General features: G+C 32.4%; 6 protein-coding genes across 6 annotated transcripts; 2 read left to right on the top strand and 4 right to left on the bottom strand.

Annotated features, from left to right (window-relative positions):
- Window positions 1–21: 21 nt before the first annotated feature.
- On the bottom strand, window positions 22–7686 carry roco10 (Kelch repeat-containing protein; the record flags this gene model as incomplete). The annotated part of the gene is made up of 7 exons (XM_004358834.1): window positions 22–1176; window positions 1272–1508; window positions 1576–4720; window positions 4781–5052; window positions 5141–5946; window positions 6014–6378; window positions 6452–7686. 7 exons carry the CDS (start codon window positions 7684–7686, stop codon window positions 22–24), a joined length of 7215 nt encoding a protein of 2404 aa, XP_004358891.1.
- A 957-nt stretch (window positions 7687–8643) lies between these two features.
- On the top strand, window positions 8644–10752 carry DFA_00910 (uncharacterized protein; the record flags this gene model as incomplete). The annotated part of the gene is made up of 3 exons (XM_004358833.1): window positions 8644–8948; window positions 9026–9350; window positions 9427–10752. 3 exons carry the CDS (start codon window positions 8644–8646, stop codon window positions 10750–10752), a joined length of 1956 nt encoding a protein of 651 aa, XP_004358890.1.
- Window positions 10753–10901: 149 nt separating this feature from the next.
- Window positions 10902–11285, bottom strand: DFA_00909 (uncharacterized protein; the record flags this gene model as incomplete). Its single annotated transcript, XM_004358832.1, has 2 exons — window positions 10902–10950; window positions 11041–11285. 2 exons carry the CDS (start codon window positions 11283–11285, stop codon window positions 10902–10904), a joined length of 294 nt encoding a protein of 97 aa, XP_004358889.1.
- A 637-nt stretch (window positions 11286–11922) lies between these two features.
- On the bottom strand, window positions 11923–14561 carry DFA_00908 (uncharacterized protein; the record flags this gene model as incomplete). The annotated part of the gene is made up of 9 exons (XM_004358831.1): window positions 11923–12146; window positions 12259–12704; window positions 12776–13026; window positions 13108–13370; window positions 13409–13726; window positions 13795–13834; window positions 13901–14008; window positions 14100–14444; window positions 14511–14561. 9 exons carry the CDS (start codon window positions 14559–14561, stop codon window positions 11923–11925), a joined length of 2046 nt encoding a protein of 681 aa, XP_004358888.1.
- Window positions 14562–14919: 358 nt separating this feature from the next.
- vps15 (putative protein serine/threonine kinase) lies at window positions 14920–20170 on the top strand (the record flags this gene model as incomplete). The annotated part of the gene is made up of 3 exons (XM_004358830.1): window positions 14920–15124; window positions 15212–16623; window positions 16718–20170. The coding sequence occupies 3 exons, from the start codon at window positions 14920–14922 to the stop codon at window positions 20168–20170; spliced, it is 5070 nt and encodes a 1689-aa protein (XP_004358887.1).
- Window positions 20171–20234: 64 nt separating this feature from the next.
- DFA_00906 (uncharacterized protein) lies at window positions 20235–21346 on the bottom strand (the record flags this gene model as incomplete). The annotated part of the gene is made up of 2 exons (XM_004358829.1): window positions 20235–21036; window positions 21135–21346. The coding sequence occupies 2 exons, from the start codon at window positions 21344–21346 to the stop codon at window positions 20235–20237; spliced, it is 1014 nt and encodes a 337-aa protein (XP_004358886.1).
- Window positions 21347–21475: the final 129 nt, after the last annotated feature.

The raw sequence follows: 21475 nt of genomic DNA, 5'->3' as shown, positions 1-21475 counted from the left end.
TCTTTTTCTTTTTCTTTATTTTTAATTTTTCAATTTAATACTAATCCAATTAAAAGTATCCAAATCCAATCTAAATATTTGATGTTTTGCTCTTTCATAGTAGAGTATGATATAATCACCACTCAGAGTAGCGTTGAGAGCATCTTGAGAAGAGGGAGGAATGTCACCTGTACAATTACGCATTGTCCATTCCAATTTTGAAAGTGACAACATATAGATTTGATTCAAATTACGTGATCCATCAAACCAACCACCAAGTACCACTAGATTATCTTTCCAAAGCAAACTAGAGTGACCAACAGTAGGTGGAGGAGTAAACTTGCTCTTTGCACATTGTAGTATTTGCCAACCATTCTTGGCAGTCGATGTATTATTGGCAGGAGAATTAAATTTAAATCGATGAAAACTATCCTCTAGCGATGATAAAATATATCCCATTGTATCATTAAATATATTAACTGAAATAATATTTGTAATACCAATAATACTTGGTGATAATTGTCCATTTCCTTGTTGTTGTTGTCCATTTCCTCCTTGTAATAATAATTGTTGTTCAATTTGTTGATATTCTGAAATACTTTTTTTCAAATCTTGTTTGAGAGCAAAAGGTAGATTGATTTCTTTGGGAGCGTTTTCACCAATAAATACATTATAGATTTTAATGGCAGTATTTCGAATGACTTCTCGGTCTTGGGTGGTGGCATCGGGCAAGTGTCTAAAATTACGAATGGCTTCATAAAATAGTAGATTCTCTTCGTTAAATTCCGATTGCATGTGTTTTTGGAAGGCATTATAGGTTGGATCTTGTTTGTTGGCCAAGACGACCGATAGCTTTTCCTCGAGAATCATAGACTTTAGATTCAATACATAGACGTTGGAATGTGGCTTTGAACTACCACCCATCCAACCACCATAGTGATAGAGACTGTCTCCATACATGACTGATCCTCCACTTGGTAGTGGAAGATTTGAATAGATATTATTGTCTGATGAAAGTGATCCATAATTATTTTCTTTACTCTCCAATTCCTTTTTAATCAATACCAATCGATTCATAATATCCAAAAAAGTTGGTCTATTTAATGGATCCCCATTCCAACAATCTTTAATTAAATCTCCATATGATGGTAAACAATCTGTTGGTATTGTTGGTCTTTGTCCATTTATTACTAAATTCTAAAAATAAAAAAATAAAAATAAAAAAGAAAAAAAAAGAGAAAATTAATATTTTTGTTTTTTTGTTTTTGTTTTTTAGAGATAGGATAGGTTACAGAAAATCTTTCTTGATCTTGAAAAGCAATTGATCTTGTTAATAATTCATAAAGAATAATACCAAATGAATAAACATCTGTTAATTCATGATAATCTGTTCTTAATAAAATTTCAGGTGCTTGCCATGATTTTGGTGACGTATCAATTGGAAATAATGATGGTAAAATTGATAGATTTGATAAATCTGATAATTTTGCAATTATTCCTTCTGATTCTATATTATCTGATTTTTCCAACTTTTAAAAAAAATAAAAATGATTAATATTCTTTTTTCTTTTTCTTTTTTTTTATCTATTTACATACAATAATATTAAAACAAGAAAGATTAGTTAAAATAAAAGGAGGAGATTGACAAGAAAGATAATTCATAGCTTGAGCAATATCTAGAGAGATTTTAAGTTTTAATCTCCAAGGAATTTCTGGAAAACGTTGACGATCCAAAATAAATTCAGACAATAATGTACTAGCCTTGTTACCAAATGTAGGGTTTTCAGTAATAATAGCCAAAGGATTTAAAGAATAACCAATGATTGATAGGATATTTGGATGTCTAAATGTATACAATGAAAGAGCTTCATGTCTAAAATAATGATTAATCTTGTTGCACCAAATATTTGAAGAATGTTGTTGTTGTTGTTGTTGTTGATGTAAAAGTGGAGGAATTAAAATAGAAGGAGTATTAAAAGTTTTAACATTGATACATGTTGAACTTCCAAGCATTCCCATTTTACTACTAGTTGAAAGTATTGTATTTCCAATTACATATTGATCATTTTGACTATTACCACCGTTACTGTTGCCGCTACCGCTACCGCTACTACTACTATTACTACCATCTTCCAATTCTTGAATAAATTCAATAGATTTAAAATCAATTTCTTTTAATAAATCAATTACCATTGAATGATCCAATAATAGAGATTTAATTGGTACTGGCATTGACATGTCTGATGTCCTTCTTTGTAGTAATTGTTGTTGTTGAAATTGATCTTTTGATTCTTTACGTTCAATTACTATTAAATCTTTACTTTCTCTTCTAAATAATGATGATTTTGAATCTTTTCGAGAAATTGTTGTTGGTAATGATGAAGACGAAGTATTATTTTGATTATTATTATTTTGATTAATATTATTATTTGAAATACTAGTTTTTAAAGTTGCCTTTATATGATGTTGACAATAGACAATGTTATCACCTTTGATTAAACTTGATTCACATTCTTCTAATCTAAATAGATAGGGGGTGGTAACTTGATTGGCAGTACAATGACTACAAACAATCATGGTATGATAACCAACCTTGTAATATTTTGAAACCAAAGATTCCATAATATCAAAGATTTGATAGGAAAGTGATGATAGTTGAACAAATCTTGTAGTGATTTGAATAGTGTTGCAATCGACTTGAACCAATATTCTTTCATTTTGTTGTTCATAGGAAAAAATGGCAATATTTTTCCAACATTTGACCAAGTTGCAAATTTGCATCAATCTTGATATCAACCGACCAAACAGACCATTTGGTATAAAATCCAATACATAATGTCTTGAAAATTGAATGACACCAGAATCCTTTTTTGGGAATGATTCCCAAATACCTTCATGTTCAAATGGTACTGGTAGTGGAGTGGTAGGATAAACCAACATATGACTTGAAATTAAAATCCATCCCAATCTTGCATTAAATGAATTTGATCTACCATTTCTAACCTTCAAATCTGATGTAAATTTCATTATTGTACTTAATCTTCTTGAATCTGAGGAAATATTATTACTGTTACTATTAATATTATTAATTTGACTTTGATCAAATTGATAGATATTAATTAATAAATCCGATGCTTCCAAAATACTAAGGAGAAAAGAAAAGAATCTTTCTGGTACAGGATAAAGAGAATTTTGATTCCAAATAAATCTTAAAACTCTATGAGATAAAATACCATGAATTAAATTTCCAATTTTTTCTTCAGATTGTAAAACCATTTGTTGATTGTTTTTAAAAGATAATAAAAGGTGAATAGATTTTGAAAGCCAAATTGGATTTAGACAAATAATTTCGGTACGAGTTGGAGAGACACCAGGTTCTAGACGAATGAATTGTTCAAAACTTGTAATTGAACCCAAACTATTAAAGAGTGATTTGAGTTGAGTGAAATGAGGTTCTGTATCTAGATCCATGGTTTTGGCCATTGCAATTAAATTCTTTCTAGTGACCAATGGTGGTTGCATAATATTGGCTTCTTCCAATAGATAGTCTTGGAAAAACATAAACGATGTTGGATAGGTTTGTTTTAGGATTGGATTTTTTGAAATGACCGATTTGATTTCACGTCTCAATCGACTAATACCATCACCATCTGGTTTGGTAGGACAAACTGGATGGATACTAATGACCAGAGTTGGAAAGAAACATTTAAGATCAAATAAAAGTCTATCGACAGACTTTTCCATTACCTTTTTAGAGTGACATTGATCAATGTGTGTTGCAGCTATAAACACTTGAGCCTTTCTATCTTTTAGATAGATTCGATTTAAAAAGGTAATGACTTGATTAAAATGACTGTTGAATTGAGTTGTATGGTCGATGGGTTGGTGATTGGTTGGGTTGATAAAATGACCAATATTAATGACAATGGTATAGAGAATGTTGGGAACAAAGAAAATGTGTGAAATATCGTGTGTCAATCCTTCAAATTCCCAAAAATGAATCGTCACCATTTTCTTTTTCTTTCCATTGTCGTGGTCGATAGCAATGGGACACTGCCAATCGTGAATATCCAATACGTTGGTGGGAGTGATTGCTTGCACCTGACTCTTGGGTTGTTTTCGTAGACATTTGACAAGACTCGTCTTACCACTCGACTTGCTGCCAACCATGACAATACGCGTCTTGTAACATGGAACATTGGCTCTCATCGTCTCTGAAAAGTAACTAAATATACCTTCCTTGCCACGAATAATATAACGTTCAGGTATATTATCCTTTAGTGGACGATTACCTGCCAACTCTAGTGAAACCAATTTCTTTAGTGCAACAATACCCGGTGGAAGTCTTGCAATATTATTATTAGACAGACGCAACTCTGTAAGAGATTGCATACGATGAATGGCAGATGATATCAATGACAATTGATTATTATCGAGATAAAGTTTTTTGAGGTTGGTCAACAATAGTATTTGTGGTGGAAGTGTTTGAATTTGATTATTATTCAAATTCAATTCCAATAGATTAAATAGTTTTTGTATACTAGATGGAAGCTCTACAATTTGATTGTCTTGCAGTGTCAATATTTGTAATTCTACCAAATTAACTATACCATCGGTTATAGTCTTTAATCTATTTCCCCTCAAATCCAATGATCTTAATTTTGAACTTGATAATACTTTTGGTATACCTTCATCTTCAATTAAATTATTTGATGCTCTTAATACTTCAATATTTGGTAATCTAAAAAATTAAAAAAAATAAGTATTTCTAATTTGTTTGTTATGTTTCTTTTTTGCTTACTGAAAAATATCGATTGGTAAAGATTTTAAACGATTATTTGAAATATTTAAAGTTTTTAATTTCTTCCAAGTTTGTAATGATGGTATTGATTGTAAAAGATTATTACTAAAACTAACATTTTCCAATGATATCATATGATTGCCTAAAAATTCCGACATTTCAGATGTAATTTCTACCAAATTATTTTCTTCCATACTTATTGTTTTTAAATTAATTAATCTTGCCAAATCTCCTGGTAATTGTTTAAATTTATTCCTATTTAAATTTAATTCCTAAAATAATTAAATAAAAAATGATTAATATATATATTCTTTTTTTCTTTTTCTTTTTCTTTTTTTTTTTTTGTTTTTTTTTACATACTTGAAGATTTTTTGATAATTGTTTAATTTCAATTGGTAAATTATCAAGATCTAATTGATACATGTCCAATTTTGTAGAGATTTTTTGTTGATTATTGGTAATGGTTAAATTTTTTGTAATATTATTTACAAAACAATAAACCAATTTACAGGTTGATATATTTTGAAAACCAAAAGTAATGATTGATTTGATATCACTTGTACAATAGATGGTAAAAGTTGGTAGCATTCTGGAATTGAGTGGTAGAGGGGAGGTATTACCACTAATACTACCACCACTAGTACTAATACCACTACCACTACTATTCAATGATGGATGCGTTTGTTGTTGACCACCACTGAGTTGAATTTTCAAGATATTATTAAATGGCAGTACCAAATCTTGATCACCATTTGGACTAGTCTTTGGACGCCAAACCATTTGTTTTTGAAATATCCACATGTTTCCAGCACTGGTAGAGGACATTTTTTGATTGGCAGTCACCTCTTCAACATAGAGGATCAACGATTCCTCTGATATTGAACGTTCTTCGGGTGTTTGGAATAGCGTGTCTGCCTGTTGAATAAACAAGAGAACAATATCCTTTATAATGTTTCGGTGTGCATCGGTAATCGTAGACAATGTCTGTGACAATGTTCCCAATGCCGGTCTTAGAATAAATAAATGGAATCTTGATACTATCATTTCCAATGTCGTTTCGTTAAAATTACTATATACCAATACATCTTTTAAATATTTTATCAATCTAAATAATATAAACTTATTTGGTGCATTCATTTTTCTTATCATTAAATGTAATAATGTTTCTAGAAAATTAAAATTAAAAATAGATTAGAAAATGATTATCTATTTTCTATTCTATTTTTTCCTTACCAGTTTGATAATAATTTAAAAGAGTTTCATAAAATTCTATACCAATAATTGGTTCTGGAGCACGATAAAAAAATTCCAATAATAATTCTGTAATCATGTGGACATCGTATGCTTTGAGATTGACTTCTTGATTTTGATTAAAAAGTAGTACGACATTATCCAATTCTTTCTTGTCAACTTCAAAACTAAATAGTTTTGGTGTTGATAGAGAAGTACTAGTCTCTAAAATATTAAATAGGTTACATAGTATTGATGGTATTTGATTACCAACTTCATTTTGATATCTTAAAATTACACGATATGGTATTCCAAATATACCTTCAAATGGTACATTAATTTGTTGATTTGATTGTTGATTTTGAATACTAAAAAAAAATAGAAATAAAAATAAATAAATAAATATCCTTCCTTTTTTTTTTTTTTTTTTTTTTTCCTTACTTTGAATGTTTATAATTTTCTTTTGATTGTTGAACCAATTTACCCATTCTTTCTTTTGAAAGAGACATTTTACCAAGAAAATTCATAACCTTTTCACCTGTTGAACCCTGCTTTTCTTGGGTTGATCCATCTTTTGATTTTTCCTTTTCCTTGTCTTTTAATTGTTGTTGAAAACTTGAAAGGATGGGTGATCGTAATGGCTTTTTAGTAGTGGATGAGCCACTGGTAAGATTTTGTGGATCCATAAATTGTTTGTTGTTGTTATGTACAGATAGTGAGCCTTTTCTTCTTGATACATCGGGTGAATTGTTTAATGAAAATGCAGCCAATGTTGGTGATTTGTTGAATGGATGATTTACGGGTGGTGAAACTGACAATCCAATAGAGTTTGGTGATGTCATGACTGAAATGGACGATGAAGATAATTTGTGTTGATGATTGTTGCCATTGCTCGTTGATGGCAAAAAAGGTGAAGTTGGAGTATTTGTATTGGGTGCAGACAATGATAAACCATCGGTTGTCAATCCTGAATGATGCATCTTTTGTAAAAGTGGTGTATCTATAGATCCAATCTGTTGATTATATGATTTCCCAGATGGTGACATTGGTTCACCATTCATCATCATCATCATTGAAGTAGTTGTCATTGTTGATGATGACGTCGATGACGTTGGTATTGAAATTGGAATGGATGAAGAATCGGCAAGTGGCATTTGATTTGCATTTGATACTTTACGACCCATAACAATCGTTTTAGATTTGGGATTAAGAATTGGTATTGATGCCATTGAATAAATAGATGGTGATGAACATGTTGATGATACATCACTATTACTACTACTTATACTAATACTATTATTATTATTACTGTGTGTCATTGATTTTGTTAATTCACTTGTTGTTGTTGTAGGTATCTGATTAGTAGTTGCAGTACTATTAATGATAGTATCAGCGGTATCTGACATTTGTATTTGTTGAATTGGTGGTGTTATTGAACTAGTCATGGTTGTAGTCGTAGTGGTCGTCGTTGTCGTAGTTGTAGAAGAGGATGTATCTATCAATATATCATTGTCATCCATGGCATTTATGACAAAGATGTTATTGTGGCCATGACCATTGGCAGTATCAGATGAATGATGTGATAGAGCAGTTGTACTGACCGCAGTAGTAGTCGCAATAAAACTATCATCACCTGATTGTATCAATTCATCTTCATCATCTAATAATGATGCCATTCTCCAAAGTTCCACAAACTATACAGTATTCTAAAAAAAGAAATAAATAATATATATATATAATAGAAAGAAAAAGAGAAAAGAAATCAATAATTGAATAGAAAGATATACAAAAAAAAAAAAAAAAAGATGGATAGTGTAGATAGATGGGTGATGGTGGTAGGTGGTGGTGTAAGTCAATATTAGATTTAATTTAAAATTAAATAATATAAAAAAGGGTGTGTGTTAGTACTTACACTATAAGCTAGCTAGTTGTCAAAAAAACGTGTTTGTTTGTTTGTTTGTTTGTTTGTTTGTTTGTTTGTTTGTTTGTTTGTTTGTTTGTTTGTTTGTTTGTTTGTTTGTGGTCTGGGTGCTTGAGTGAATGGATAAAAAAAGAGAGAGAGAGAATGGGTAGAGCTATCTTATCTATCTTATCTTATCTATATATATATATATGTTAACCCTCTAATATATAAATATTGGATTTTGTAATGACTATGTTATGTGTTGTTTTTACTACTAGTAAGTAGATAGACTACTGTGATCTGATGACAGTTAGCGCGCTTAGCTAAATTTAAAAATAAAGAGACAAAAGAGACTGGACTGATGCCGCAGTATTATACTTTAACAAGCATAGGGCAAACTGACAAGTTTTTGTTGACGCGTTAAAAAATCTGCTTTCAAAAAAAGCGATCAAGATTGCTTTCTTTCCAAAAACGTTGGGAAGGCTCAATCCCTTCAAAAAAAAAAACCAACAAAAAGGAAGAGAGATTCACACCACAACCCTAACCCTACAAATTTATTTGTGATAACAAAAGAGATCAGAACCAACAGTTGCAATGTTTTTGATGATGCGAACTTGTCATGGTTTGAACCAACCAACACATCACTCTTTTGACTTTTAGATTATTTGCTATGAACAAACTATTGATACAGATATAGATATAGATAGATATATATAGTTTATACTTACGGATGGAAAAGAATAATATAAATCAAATATCAAGAGAATTCTTGGCATCATTAATGTCATTCTCTGATAGAGATGCAAGAAGAAGAACAAGAAATCAAATCATTGATCAGTATCATAACAAACTGTCACATAATTATAACCCAGTTCCAATTAATATTGAAATTAAAGTGATTAAAACAACATTTAAAGAACCTTTATACTACCATTTATTGATTGATGTTTTACAATCAAATACAGTACCACAACAATCAGATAGTAAACAATATAGTTTTGAAACTTTTTGGGATGAAGATTTATCTTTTAAATTGTAAATATTATAAATAGTAATAATAATCAAAAGTTATTTATTTATTTATTTATCTATTTTTCTTCTTTATATTTTAGTTTAAAAGAAAATATATTAGTAAAAGAAAGAGGAATTAATATAGAAATTAAAGTTATAAATGAAAAGATACCTTCATTATTTTGTGATACACTTAGGACTTGTTCAAGTACAAATGTATTGATCAAATCAGAAGATATTAAATCAAAAGGATTGGAAGCATGTTCATTCTATTTTGAAAAGGATTTGATGAATTTTGAAGAGACCCAACAATTGGGATCAATTCAATTTCAAGTCAACCTATCACCAATCGATCATTTTGGTGTAAAATATTGGAAAAGATTACCTGTTTTTGATCCAGACGTTAAAATTCCAAATTATATAATGGTAGGTAAATCATAAAAAAGATATGATATCTCTTATTTATTTTTCAATATTAATTTTTTATTTTATTTTCTCTTAGCCAAGTCCAAGTTTTGTATTTCATGATGAATTTAATGAAATCATTGTAGCATTTGTAATTATTTATTGGTTGGCAAGAGGAGAGAAACATGCATGGGATATGATACCACCAAATGTACAAACTAGAGAAACGGATCATAAAAACTCTGATCAATTCTTTGTACAACGTCGTTTGAGTGGTTGTAATCGTCCATACAATCATTTTGAAAAAGTCCTAAACAAACCATGGACCCATGAATTACCACTGTCATTTGGAGATTATGAAATTAAACCAGATGTATGGTTACCAAGAAGAACTAATCTAAGATTCAGTCTTGATCAAGAAACCAATGTATTAAAAATAGTTGGTGCAACTTATCAAATGGAATTGGATCAACCTCTAGTAACTATATATTCTGATGAATTATCAGATGCTGATCGATCAAGATTACAAAGTTTTGATCAATCTTTGGATTCAAACCTTCTGAGTTCAATTTCAACACTTGGTTGGAAAGAATTTAAAGATCGTTATATGATGATTGAATTTAATTATAATATAACATGGGCACATGTTGGAGTACATTTTATAGTAGAGTCTTATGGTATGGCATTTTATAGAAACATTGTAAACAATCCAATTAGAGAGTTGTTGTGGCCACATCTAGATGGTGTAGTCTTTAACAATTGGTTGGTGGTACGTCCCATGCCAAAGGGTGTCGTTACAATGGCTGCTGCTCTCACCTATGAGGGTCAAGTTCAAATGTTGGAGGAAAAGTTTAGACATCTCTCGTATCGTTGGACACCTCGACCAGAAGACGAGATTTCAAAGGTTCAAGACAATACTTATGATCGTGCAGACAATGCCATCTGGAATGCACTCAAAGAGTATGTCGAAGAGTTTTTTGTCACGCATCAAGATAAAATATTGTTCCATTGGAAAGAGATTGAATTAGTCTCTGACGATTTGGTATCACATTCACTCAACAAGGATGCATCGGCCAACAATATTGGATCTATCGACGATCTATGTCATCTTGCCACCTATTTAATATACCAAGCTGTTTTTAGACATGCTTGGATTCATTGGAAGGCATGGGATGATGAAGCAACCGCCGTTGTCTTTAATCGAAATGGCTCTACTTCTCTCAAGGACATACTGTACTATGAAAACCTTGGTAATGCTATTGAAGCAGGCGTACAATATCCATCACCCTATGTTCGTCACTACCCCATTCTTGACCATGAATTCCCAGGTCCTCCAAGCCTTCAACAAAAACTTTGGCAAGTTTCAAATGAAATTAATCCTGGTATTTCAATCTCTTCTTTAGTAATGTCTCCAAATATTTAAATAGAAAGAAAGAAAGAAAGAAAGAAAGAAAATAATGTGTTTGTAGAAATAAATAATAAAATATATATATATATATATATGTTTTTTTTCATAAAGTACAAAAAAATCTTTGGATAGTGTTGATTTTATATTAATATATATTGGTTGGTTTAATGTTTGATTGACTTTTCAGCTCTCTCTCCTCCGTATAATTGTTTCCTATTAAGTCATAAAGTAAAAAGAAAAACAGTGTTAATATATAAGTTGATCATTCTACTCTTTGCTTTGTTTTGTGCTATAGATGTTTACTTTGAATCATATTCTTGTCTTAAAACTTCAGTATCTTGTTGGAATACTCTTTCACGAAGTTCCTTTAAATCTACAACAGAGTCTGATGGTGGGACGATGAGTTTAGACCCACGACGTTGTTCCAATTCAGTGACATCGTTGACATAATCTGAATCAGTCTCCCAATCATCATCATCGGCGGCTGCTGATTGTTGGTTGGCTGTTGATGCAACACCGTGAGCAACTGGTTTATTATAGATTGACATGTATGATTATTATTATTGAAATATATATATATATATATAAATATAAAGTTGGTAAAAAAGATTTAAGAGAATGTTTGCTCGCAAATGAGTAAATCTACTTTATGCAAACAGTGCGCGAAGATATTTTTTTGTGTTTTGAAAATACAACTGAAAACAAAAAGGGGGAGAGGGTATCATTCTTGTTTTTATTTTTATTTTTTTGTTTAAGAATATGTACATATATTTTGTTTGACCTGTGACTCGTGCAAAGGTGATCCCTTTACTTACCATGGGTTATATCTAATCTAGTTTAGGATATACTTTTCCGGAGTGATAATAATGTCATTGGTGCCTCCAAACAACTTCAAAACCTTCCAAACAATGCTTTGAAGGTGCACTGGTTATCGATACCTGCTACATCAAATTTCAGAGACGATGCACAGATTTGGAACAAAAAGTAAACGTGTATAGATAAAAAGATTATATCATATAATTCTTCTTTTTATCCCGTTTTCTTTTTGTTCCAATCGATTCATTCTGTTCCCCCATATCATCTCAATGATATCTTTTAGGTATGTAATATTCTAAAAGAAATTAATTAATTTGGGAGGATTTAGACTTTGACAAAAAGATACTCTTTTAATGAAATCTATTTATTTTATTCTTTCTTTAATAATACTTTTAGAGATACTTGAAGTTTAAGAATTTCATCAAATTTAAATTGTGAACTAGTTTCAATACTAACCAAATCTCTAGTATTATTAAAATAGAATCTATTCCATAAATCAAATAATTCCAATATTCGATCGACAAAATCTTCTTGTCCCATTACCTTCAACTCTGCTATATAATCATTTAATTGTCCTTTTCTTTGTGCTACAACTAAAAATAATAAAAATGTATTTAAACAACATAAATCTAAGAGAGAGAGAGAAATTGATTAATTTTTGATCAATTGTTGTTGTAGTCTCTCTCTTTCTATTTTAAAACATACTATCAACAGAAATTTTATCCAATGTCAAGCTATCAATTAAAAGTTTCATAACTTTAAATATATTTTCCTCCAAGAAACGGTTAAAGAGACAATTTTCAAAATCGTATTCAATATTGGGTTGCGTACTAAAATGGTATAGGGAAAGTGAAAGATACCTAACAAATACATTGGTTTCTATAATATTTGCCATAACATTTTCCATCAAAACTTGAAATTCTTGTGGATTGGCTCGCAGTCGATTGTTGAGGTAGATAAATGCAGGTAATTTAAATTTGATCATTTCTCCAAGGACATCAAAATTCATTTGATAAAAAGCTTTATATTGATCCAATGGACTCGATACTTCATTAACCAAACCTTTCAATAATCCTTTCTTTTCAAAATATGCATTTAAATTTAAATTTGGTGATTTTAATACAGTTTGTATACAACAAGTTAAAAATGATCTAAATTAAAAGAAAATAAAATTAGAATAATTATTGAATTTTAGATTTCTTTTTCTTTTTCTTTTTTTTACCTTTCTTTTTCAATTCCTTTTGCTCTTTCATAAGATTCCCAAAGAGTTGAAATGATTGATGTCTTTTCCTTTAAACATTGAGAATCTTGACATCTTTCAACTCCATTGATTAAATGCTCTTCATGTCTTGAAATAATTGAACAACTACTTGCAAAAGGTGCTCTTGTGGCTTCCATATCGAAAAATAATAATATGATTCTTAATAATTGTATTTTTCTAATAAAGAATGGATTTACTTCTTCTTCATATTCCTAAAAAACAAAAAGGTTAATAAAATAAATATTAATTACTTTTTTTCTTTTTCTTTTTTACTTTTTTTTTATTAAACATACAGAAACATTCCATTTAAGAGATTTAATCATATCTTCAGCCAATTTAGCGAATCCCAATTGTTTTAATTTTTTTAATACATGATATCTTCTATTTCCATTTGCCAAACTATAAATGAAAACAATAAGATCTGCCTGATAGGTTGCTCTAGAATATTCTTTTAAAAATTCAACAGCATCACCTCTATATTCTAAATTTAATTGTTCTAATATCATTCTAGCATGTGCTTGTGAAAGAGGTGGTTCACCTGTATGTGGTGGTTCATCTAAAAAAAATAATTAAATAAATAACATTAACAATTACTTTTCTTTTTCTTTTTCTTTTTCTTTTTCTTACCCCAATCATAAACATCACTTCTAGGAGATGTGATAAGGGATGGTGAGAAAAAGTTTGGTCTCATGGAATATTCCAAAAGATGGTATGCCTTGTCCAAGATTGATGGTACTGCTAAAATGATCGAATGATTGATTGTATATATCGGTAGTTGGTTTGCTTTTAGTGTAATTGAATCACTAAGTTTTGGTGCCTCGTTTGAATCTGGTTGAAATAATGTTGATGTCAACACTTTAATAAACATGAAAAAAGTTAATCTATTTAACTTTTCAACAATTTTAAATAATTCTAATAAATCAAAGATAATTATTAATAAATCATAGTAATAGTTATTAATTAATTAAATGATCCCATACTAATTTTTCTTAGGTCAAATTCTGTTAAAAATAATATATTCTAAATAATTGGTTAATCCATATAATCCTATTTTGTTTTGTTTTGTTTGTTATTATCATTACATACATGAAATAAAACAAATACAGAATCAACAGATTTAACATCATTAAATAAAGTAAATAATTTGTTCATCATTGGTATATCATTTTGAATCCAATCTGCTATATCGTCTCTCTAATGTAGTATATTGATGACTTGTTAATAAATAATGATACATTCATTTCATACAATACAATATATTTGTTCCACTTTCCAATTTACATACATTTGCAATCATTGCAAGATTATCAACAACAACTTCATAAAGAGTTGTATAATAAGGTGAACCTACACCTCTTTGTGGTAGGTTCATCAGTAGTGATCGTAAGAGTGGGTAGATATTCAACTCTACCAGTGAAACTGCTTCATTGTCTGATCGAAACTCTCTCTTAAAATCAGCCAGCTTTGTTACTATTTTGGTGATACATTGTTTCTTGATATCCTTTGAATCGGTTTGATGATATCTTGCATAGGCTACCTCCATTTGAAGAACATTTCTTGCTATCTTTTTCGTTTTACTATCTTCATTGTCAAATGTTGCAAGTAATGATTCATGTGATATTGATGGTATCTAAGAAATCAAAAGAATCAATATCTATATCTAATCTGTCTATCTATATATTACAATATTACATACATTTGACAAGTATTTAAATGATGATCTAGATCCTAGAAACTGACTATTCATTATACATTTGTTGAAACTTGATTTAGATCTACCTACAGGTCTCCCAGGTATATGTTGATAATGACTAGTTGAAATATTCATCTCTCTTATCTCTCACCCCTCTCTCTCTCTCTCTCTCTCTAAACTTATCAAGAAGAAGATTATGCTAAAGTGGACAAGACAAAGTTTTAGTGATAAGCCGACCATACTAGTAGTTTTTAATAATCCAAGAACACCACTTTTATCAAAAAACAAAAAAAGATAACAAAAACCAATACAGGCTCATTTGCACAGATCATCAATATATATATTAATACAACACACATCATACATACATATATACATATATATATATATAATATTTAGGTAGTATTCAAGGATGGGTAATGTAGTAGGAGCACCTATTACATCAGACTATCTTGAAGATGAAATAGGACCTATAGTATCACAATTCTCAATGGGTAATGGTAGATTCTTAAAGACGTTAAAGGCAATACACGATCTTGAAGGTCACGTTATTGTAAAGATCTACAAAAAGAGGCACAACAAAGAATCATTAATAGACTATAAAAGAGCATTAGAAGGTAAAGATATATAGTATATATAGATATAAAGAGAAATATATTTTGAACCAAAGTTGTTAATATATATCTATCTATTTGTTTGTTTAGAGATTAAAGGAAACTTTGAAACATTGGTAAACTTGATGCCATATCAAAACTTTTTAGAGACTGATCGATCAGGATACTTGATCAGACAATACTTTAGCAACAATTTGTACGATCGGTTGAGCACGAGACCATTCCTTTCGACGATTGAAAAGAAGTTTATCACCTTTCAAATGTTGAGTGCCCTCATACAGGCATTCTTTAAGGGTGTGTCTCACGGCGACATCAAGTGCGAAAACATCATGGTGACAACCACCAATTGGATCTATTTGGCTGATTTTGCATCCTACAAACCAACCTTTATCCCCGAAGACAACCCTGCCGATTTCTCGTACTACTTTGATACGAGTGGACGTCGTACATGCTACATTGCACCCGAACGATTCTACGAGACCAACAAGGGCGAGCCCAAAGGACAGCTCACCCCCCAGATGGACGTCTTTTCACTGGGTTGCGTCATTGGCGAGTTGTTTACCGACGGTACACCCCTATTTGACTTTTCTCAGATGTTGTCGTATCGCAAGGGTGACTACAACCCAGAACCTGTCATTCGAAAGATCAACGACATTCACATCCAATCTCTCATCATTCACATGATCCAACGTGACCCCAAGCTACGTTATCTCCCCGAGCGTTATGTTGCCGACTGGGCAGGCAAAGCATTCCCAAAATACTTTTCTTTTGTTCATAGCTTTATTCGTTCACTTTCAAACTTGGATCATGATGATCGAATTCAATGTATTATAGATAAATTTGATGAATTATTAAATATCTTTCAAAATCTACCAAAACCATCACAACCACAACCATCTCAACCTCTACAACAACAACAACAACCAAATCAATTTAATATTGGTCAACAAATTAAACAACAACAACAACAACAACAAAGTAGTGGCAGTAGTAGTGGTAGTAATAATACTATAGATAGTGGAGATTTACAAAGTAATATAACCAATATATTATGGGAATCTGAAAAGTTTATCAATGAATGTGATAAATTAAATCAACAATCTCAATTACATGGAAAAACCAACTTGTCTAGTAGTGGTAGTGGCAATCAAACGACACCAATAATATCAAGTAAAGAGAAATCATTTATTGATGATGTAAAGATTTTACCAACTACTGGAATGAATATTTTAAAACAAGCATCATTGGAAAGAAAACCAGTAGAACAATATCCAGTGGTTGAAGGATTGGATTTATTATTATCAGTCATCTATCCATCACTACGTCATTGTCAATACCCTCAAACCAAAGTTAAATGTATTGGTGATTTACTTGTAAAATTTGCTCAACATTTATCCGATGAATGTAGACTTCAAAAAATTATCCCTTACATTATTTCAATGATCTCTCAAGATCAACCAACTTTGGTTCGTGTTGAAGCTTTAAGAAGTTTATCAAAAGTTGTATGTATAAAATAGAAACAAAAAAAAAAAAGAAATATATATATATTTATTTAATTATTTTTCTAATCTTTTTATTTTTTATTTTATTTTTTAGATTGAAATGATTGAATCATTTCCACCAAGTGATTCAATGATATTTTCACAATATATATTCCCATCATTATCACAAATTACAGAGGGATCAGATGAATTGGTTAGAATAGCATTTGCAGAGATTCTACCAAACTTGGCAATGACAGCAAAAAGATTTTTAGAGATTGCACAAGATCAACATCTTTCAAGAGACCAACACCTAGACTCTGAGAGAAAGGATATACAAAAGTACAAGGTTTACGATGCTGATCTTAGCGACCTTCAAGAACTATTCTTTAACAAGGTGAGCGATCTCTTGACCAAAGATTCGTGCAATACTGTCAAACGTGTCATCTTGTCTGACATTTATCGATTGTGTCTCTTTTTTGGCCGTGCCAAAACAAACGATTTGGTTCTACCTCTTATCACTACCTTTTTAAACGACAAGGATTGGCAGTTGCGTAGTTCATTTTTCGAGAATATTGTGGCAGTTTGCACCATTGTTGGATCGGGTAGTTTGGAATCGTTTATCTATCCCATGACATTGGAGGCATTGACCGACGAGGAAGAGAATGTGACTGAGCGTGCCATTGCTGCGCTCTGTGAACTGACCGATCTCGGTCTCTTTAGAAAGGCCATTCTACTCGAGATACTCAGTCGTTCCTCTCCCCTCCTACTCCATCCAAACGATTGGATTCGCTATGGAACCATCTCACTCATCAGCAAGATTGCAACCAAGTTGTCAAAGACTGATATCTATTGCTACCTCAAGCCACGTATCCAACCCTATCTCATTACCGACTCATCGTCTGATAATATCGCCGAATCGAATCTCTTCCAACTGTTGATCCCACCCATCTCGCGTGAATCATTCAACACCATCATCAATCATGTCCATCGTAATCCTCATCAAAAGGAAATGAATTATAATAACCAAGGAAGTTATAGAAAGATTAAAGATGTCGTTGGATCCTCTGCCGCCAACGTAGCTGAACAAATAAAACAAATGTCAGTCGATCAAATCGAAGAGATTCCAGAGGATTTCCAATTCCTCAAGCAGTTGGCTATCCCAGATATGGATCAAATTAAAATCATCAAGATATTTGACTATATCCGTTCGAAAAAGATATTCTCCAAGTTGGAAGATATGAACAATGACACTTTTGTCGTCGATACCAACTACCAACCAATGAGTAGTAAACGAAACCAAACTCAAGAAAAGATTGTCAGAGTTGCAAAACTCAGAAATGATACACCAAATATCAATAGTGCGGTATCTACTAGTACCGCCAATCTCGGTAGTACTATAGGGTCAACTGGAATTGGAAGTAGTACACCCATCAATATTAATAATCAATTACCCAATACAAACCCACTATCCAATTCACTTCCAACTAGTGGCAATAATATGGTTAACAACTCGTCACCATCCAATACAAATCTATTGATTAATAGTGGTCCGTCATCATTACCAGCGTCTACAGCTATTCCTTCTCCCATGCCAAGTACTACTCCGACTGCCAGTATTCCCACAACTTCCTCCAACAATACACCATCATCCAACCAACAACAAGAAATTGTTGGCATTCAAGAATTGAGTATTGTAAACAAAAAGTTTACTCTTAATCCTAGTGCAGGTGAGAATGTATTGTCTGTAGAGACGACCAATGACTGTTACCTGCGAGCACCACCTTCTATCCCCGATCTTGGTGGATACTCTGAATATGGTGTGTCGGGTGCACCTGGTCAGCTAACCACTTGGAAACCAGCTGGTATCTTGGTCAGTCACTTTATCGAGCACAAAGATTCTGTCAATGAAATACAGGTCAGCAGTGACAACCTCTTCTTTGCAAGTTGTTCAAACGATGGGACTGTCAAGATTTGGGATTGTTTGCGTATGGAAAAGGGTGTGACAAACCGCGCTCGTCAGACATACAACAGTCAAGAAGGACGTATCACATCCATCTCTATATGCGAAAAGTCACATACCATCGCATCGGCTTCAGACAAGGGATCGATCCACATTTTCCGTGTCGGTATTGGAGGCAAGCAAAAGAATGGAAACATCAAGTATCCTGGTTTGTCAACAGTCAAGAATATTCTCGATTGCGAGGGCAACATCATCTCGGTCGACCACTTTAACACCAACTCTAGCTCGATTGTCACCTATGCCACTAGCAAGGGTGGGATTCATGGTTGGGATCTGCGATCACAGCAAGAGGCTTTCCATCTATCCAACCAGATGAGTTTGGGTCTCATTCAGTCGTTCCTTATAGACCCTAACCGCAACTGGCTTGTTACTGCCACAAGCCGTGGATTCCTTACCTGTTGGGATCTCAGATTCGAGATTCCACTCTACAGCGAGCGTGTTACCAATGGACGTATCTACAAAATGTCACCATACTATGGTCCAAGATTCTCATCAGACAGCTGGATATTTGTCGCGTCAGAGTCAAAGGACAATGTAGTCGTATGGGATCTGTCATCCAAAACAACCACCAAGATATTCCGTCGAGGATATATCGATGGTGACCAAATACAACAGTCACAACAACCATCACAACCATCACAGCAACCGTCACAACAACCACAACCAGTTGCGCAATCACAAGGCTCCGCCATTTTCAACCCAGTAGGAGGTATTATCAATCAAATGACATCGTTTATGATTAATCCTCTTACCTCTTCGTCGATTTTTGGTGCTATTGGTGGCAACAACAATAGTCAGAGCAACCTTGCAACCTCTTCGCTCTCTGAATATGACTTTGGCATTGATTCGATTAAACCTAGTCAAATGTCTTCCAACACATCATCACCTGTTCTCAATAGAAACAACTCTGGACATTTCCTTTCAAACTCTGTTATACTAAGTAGTAATACAATGACTACACCATCTTCATCATCATCTACATCTTCATCATTGACTGGTACACCAATCAATAATAGTGGTAATAATAATGTTGTAATAGGAGGTGGAACAGGAACAGCAGCAGGAACAGCAGGATCTACAACAACAACAACAATTGACCGAAAGACACCATCTATTAGAGCGATACTTAGTCCTCCACAATGTACCTATTTAATTACAGCTGGCGACGATAAACGTATTAAATATTGGGATTGGGATAATCCAACCACCAACTCTTATTACATCTCACCTGGAAGAGACCCACTACCACCCTTCACAAACAAAGTTAGTTTCAAGACCAATGGTACTCAAATTCAAGAGGAATTGTGGTCATCTACCGATCAATACTCTTCTGCCAATAACCCTGTATATTCTAGACCATCAACCATTTCATCGATCACTTCTTCCTCGTCCTCTACTGGCGCCACATCATCTTCAAAACCAAAAACACCAACTACACCAACCATTCATCATCAAGAAACTATTCTCGATCTTAAAGTTATGGAAGTACCTCAACCAATGTTGATTTCCGCTTCTGCTGATGGTATTATTAAAGTTTGGAAATAAATTAAATTAAATATTACAATAAATAAAAAAACACCAATGTAATTCATTGTAAAGGATTAAAAGTTTATAGTTTTTTGAAATTTAGTATACATTTCAATTCAAATGGACCTGATCCCGCTACTTTAAAATGTAAATAAATGGGGTCATATTGTTGATTGTAATTTGTTTTTCTTTGTGTGATTATTCCACCTGAAATTGACTTTGTTTCCAATACCAATACTTTGTGTTTGCCCGTGTCCAATCTTTGAATTGAAAAATGTAATATTGTATCGGAAATGATAAGACATAAATGTCTCACGTTGGTGTGATTGATCACTTGATCCAATCTAAAGGCCCCCTGTTGTAGAGTAATCTCTAGTTGGCAAGTTAGATGTGTAGTATTGTATGGTAGCCATTGTATTTGGGAGATATTGGACAACCTAGAATTAATTGAAAAGATTGGAGGATATTTTTGTGACCTGTCATTGTTGGTATTGTTCAATAGTATTGATAGATATTTAATGGTTGGTGGTAAGTTGTCAATGGTATAATTTGATTTGATTTGAATGAGATTGAGTGTTTCGAGATTAGGTGGATAGTCAGCAGCAGCAACAGCAGCAGTAGAGGTGGATGGGAGAACAAATTGGATGTCGTTGTTGTTTGGTTGATCAGTTGTATAGATGAGTTTTTTCAAATATTGAAGATTGATCAGGCCTCCTTGGTTGTTGTTGTTGTTGTCGATTGGCATCTTTAACTTGATGAGTGACTCTGGGAGCTGTACAGGTTCATACTCTCCTGAGATGGTTAGATGAGTGACTGATGGTGGGAATACTAATCCTTCAAGTATAGGTTCTCTTGTGAATTTTTCTATTCTAATCTTTTCAACACTAGTTGGTATGATATTGGCAGGCATGATTTCTTCATATATCGAGTATTTTGATGAATGGTGATGACAAGAGATTGGTTTTTCCACCAATCAATCTACTTTGCATTAAATGTAATCTTTCCAACAATGGCATTGTACAACGAGGTGCGATGTGCGCACTCTGACATTAGATAAAGAATCTTTAGTGAAGGAGGGACACTAACCTCTATACAATACTGTCTGTCATCTGTTGGGTAGTGGCCATCACCAAGAGTTAGTGTCTTGAGTGCGCATAGACCCTGGAGATCGAGGTATAATTGTTGATCCAGCATCTCTCCATCTAATGCAAGCTTTTGCAAAAAGATATGGGGGTTGACAAGTGACGTTAATGAAATAAAGTATTTCGTGGAGGTATCTCTCTTGGTCTAAGGGTGAGAGATTTCAAACTACTTGGTAAGAGT

This window comes from Cavenderia fasciculata, assembly GCF_000203815.1.
Source record: "Cavenderia fasciculata unplaced genomic scaffold Scf_Dfasci-F-a-25c12.r2-5, whole genome shotgun sequence".
NCBI lineage: Eukaryota > Evosea > Eumycetozoa > Acytosteliales > Cavenderiaceae > Cavenderia > Cavenderia fasciculata.
This window is presented reverse-complemented; position numbering and strand designations above follow the sequence as displayed.